General features: G+C 43.6%; 1 protein-coding gene across 1 annotated transcript in view; it reads right to left on the reverse strand.

Moving 5' to 3' along the window:
• Positions 1 to 2,500, reverse strand: part of LOC311369711 (kalirin-like) — a gene marked incomplete at its 5' end in the record, with an annotated part of 35,030 nt that overhangs the window by 5,004 nt on the left and 27,526 nt on the right. Inside the window, 6 exons of the mRNA XM_084487928.1 lie at positions 1 to 64; positions 188 to 254; positions 338 to 408; positions 1,483 to 1,605; positions 1,688 to 1,819; positions 2,495 to 2,500. The exon at positions 1 to 64 is cut by the window's left edge and continues 40 nt beyond it; the exon at positions 2,495 to 2,500 is cut by the window's right edge and continues 98 nt beyond it. Of these exons, the coding sequence (XP_084344054.1) occupies positions 1 to 64; positions 188 to 254; positions 338 to 408; positions 1,483 to 1,605; positions 1,688 to 1,819; positions 2,495 to 2,500 (463 nt within the window). The remainder of the gene's footprint in view (positions 65 to 187; positions 255 to 337; positions 409 to 1,482; positions 1,606 to 1,687; positions 1,820 to 2,494) is intronic.

The following is a 2,500-nucleotide window of genomic DNA, read 5'->3' on the forward strand; positions in this document are numbered from 1 at the left end:
CAATCTTGTCTTTCCCTCTCATGCTCTCTGGGGTTCCCCTGACCTCGAGACGGGACATAAACCCCTGGAGGGGGAGAGAGAGAGAGAGAGAGAGAGAGACAAAGAGAAAGAGAGAGGTTATTTTTAACTGATAATAACACTATGTCTGAGGCTGCTTCTGATTGGCTAATGGAAATGTCAATCTCACCTCCACGATCACGCCCAGATCTTTTACATAGTCCTTTTCTGATTGGACAAGCTCATTGATCACAAACCTGAACACACACACACAAGCACACATTAATGTAGATCAGGACCAGGTAATATCATACAATAACATTACATGTGTGTGTCCTACATGCGTCCTCTCATGGCCTTGTTCTGCTGCTCAGTGTCTGACTCATTAGAGCTCTGGTCCGAGTCTAGAGCCTGAGAGAGAGAGAGGGAGGGAGAGAGAGACAGCGAGATTAAGAATTATAAATTTTAAATAAACATGAAAGTGTACCTTCTCTAAAGGCTGCCCCACACGACACGATTTTTTTATCTTATGCGATTTTTGAGTCGGAGTACACCACACACTTAACGAGAATCGCAGCCGATTTTTGCTCTCCGATCCTACATAAGATTAGAACACAAGACGGAACACCACACACTACAGGATAATCTTATCCGATTCTCGGCCGTGTAGGCTACGTCATCCAGCACGAGATAAGAGATCGAGAGACAAGAGATTGTAGATCTAGAGCAGCGGTTCCCAAACGACTGACGTTGTGTGCAAGATCTGCTCATGTGTGATACGCGCAATAGACGGGCAGACGACCGATCTACATGACCACTTTATGCGCCTCTCAGAAGTTAATAGAAATGATGATAAACAAAATATCACAGAGCATAGAGCAGGATTGTGAACGTTTACAATGTATCATGTCAATTTACAATCTGCAAAATGTGTCTGTGTTAGGATATTGATGCTGCGCGCCTCCTATTTGCAACGGAATTTGTTTAAGATATAAAAACATTTAATTTAACACACACGCACTAAAACAGATATTTTCGTTTTTAAATAAATATTTGGAAACGAAAATTGAAAGGTGAGAATTGAATGCGCTTTGGCATTATGGAGCACCTTCGGGTCAGCGTGTGTGTGTTTTGCGTGTGTGTTTGTGTGTGCGTGCGTCGCTATTATGTTGACTACACACTCAACATGCCGAAAATATCTAACATGTTGGATAACCCAGATTTTGAGATCGGGAGGTCTTAAGTTTATGAGATTCTATCTTAGAACACTATGGCAGACAGGATAATCTTGGCCGATTTTCGTCCCGATTCGGCTGCCATGGGAACGCCACCCCGATTCCCGTAAGGGGCAAATCGGCCACGATATCGGGACATTTATCTTGTAGTGTGGGGTCAGCTTTAAGGTGTAGTTACAGGTGTAATAAAGGGTGTAGTTACGGGTGTATTTACGGGTGTAGTTAAAGGTGTAGTTATGGGTGTAGTTACCTGGGGAGTGTTTGGGTCCTTGATGATTTCCATGGGGGGGGGCAGGGGGGTGCTAGGATCCTCCTCCTGCTCCTCCTGCTCCTCCTCTCCTCCACTTTGGACCGAATCGTCACGGCGACCCTTCTGGAGACAGACAGTTTGTGCGTGTGAGTGTGTGAGCGTGTGTTTGTGAGTGTGTGTTTGTGAGTGAGTGAGCGAGTTGTACCGAGTTTGTGGTCGCTGTGAGGGGCGTGGTCAGTTCTGGTCTGTTGTCCCTCCTCCGCGAGCTGATTGGTGGTTTCTTTTGGCCGTCAGCCTTACCCTGACTCAACCTGCGCACCGGACTGGTCAGCCACCGCTAGCCAATCACAACACAGTAAACCGGACTAGTCAGCCACCGTGAACCAATCACAACACAGTAAACCGGACTAGTCAGCCACAGCGAACCGATCACAACACAGTATACCGATTATATAAGAATTAAGATTTACTTTATTGTCCACCTTTGGTGGAAATTTGTCTTTGACTTCCCATTGAACACACGTACACATAACATGTTGAGCAACATAACAATGGAACATACAAATACATATCACAATAAGATAGAATAATCCAAATGACAATTAGCAGCAAGTAAGTTATATAAACAGTGTAAAAAGCACATCTGCTGTAACAAGAGGTAAAATCTGACTGCGTTCAATGCCTGAATGGCACAAAATGTTGCGGCTGGCTCTAGGGACCCTGAATCTCCGTCCAGATTTAACTTCATGTGGAAGTTAAATCTTACGGAAGTGAACCTTACAATGATTATATGAACATAGTGAACTTTACAATAATTATATGAGTGTGTGAACATAATTGATTGTAATTAATTGTTATTATTGATGAACGGTAGGTTATCTGTGGTTAATGTTAGCGTGTTCTCATTAGTTATTGTTGGGTTATTATTAATAAATGTTGGCTTGTTCTCATTAGTTATGGTTGGGTTACCCTCAGTGAGCGGTTGGTTTGTGTGCTTAATGAGGTGTGTTACCTTCAG

This window comes from Micromesistius poutassou, assembly GCF_964030765.1.
Source record: "Micromesistius poutassou genome assembly, chromosome: 24".
NCBI classification, from domain to species: Eukaryota; Metazoa; Chordata; class Actinopteri; order Gadiformes; family Gadidae; genus Micromesistius; species Micromesistius poutassou.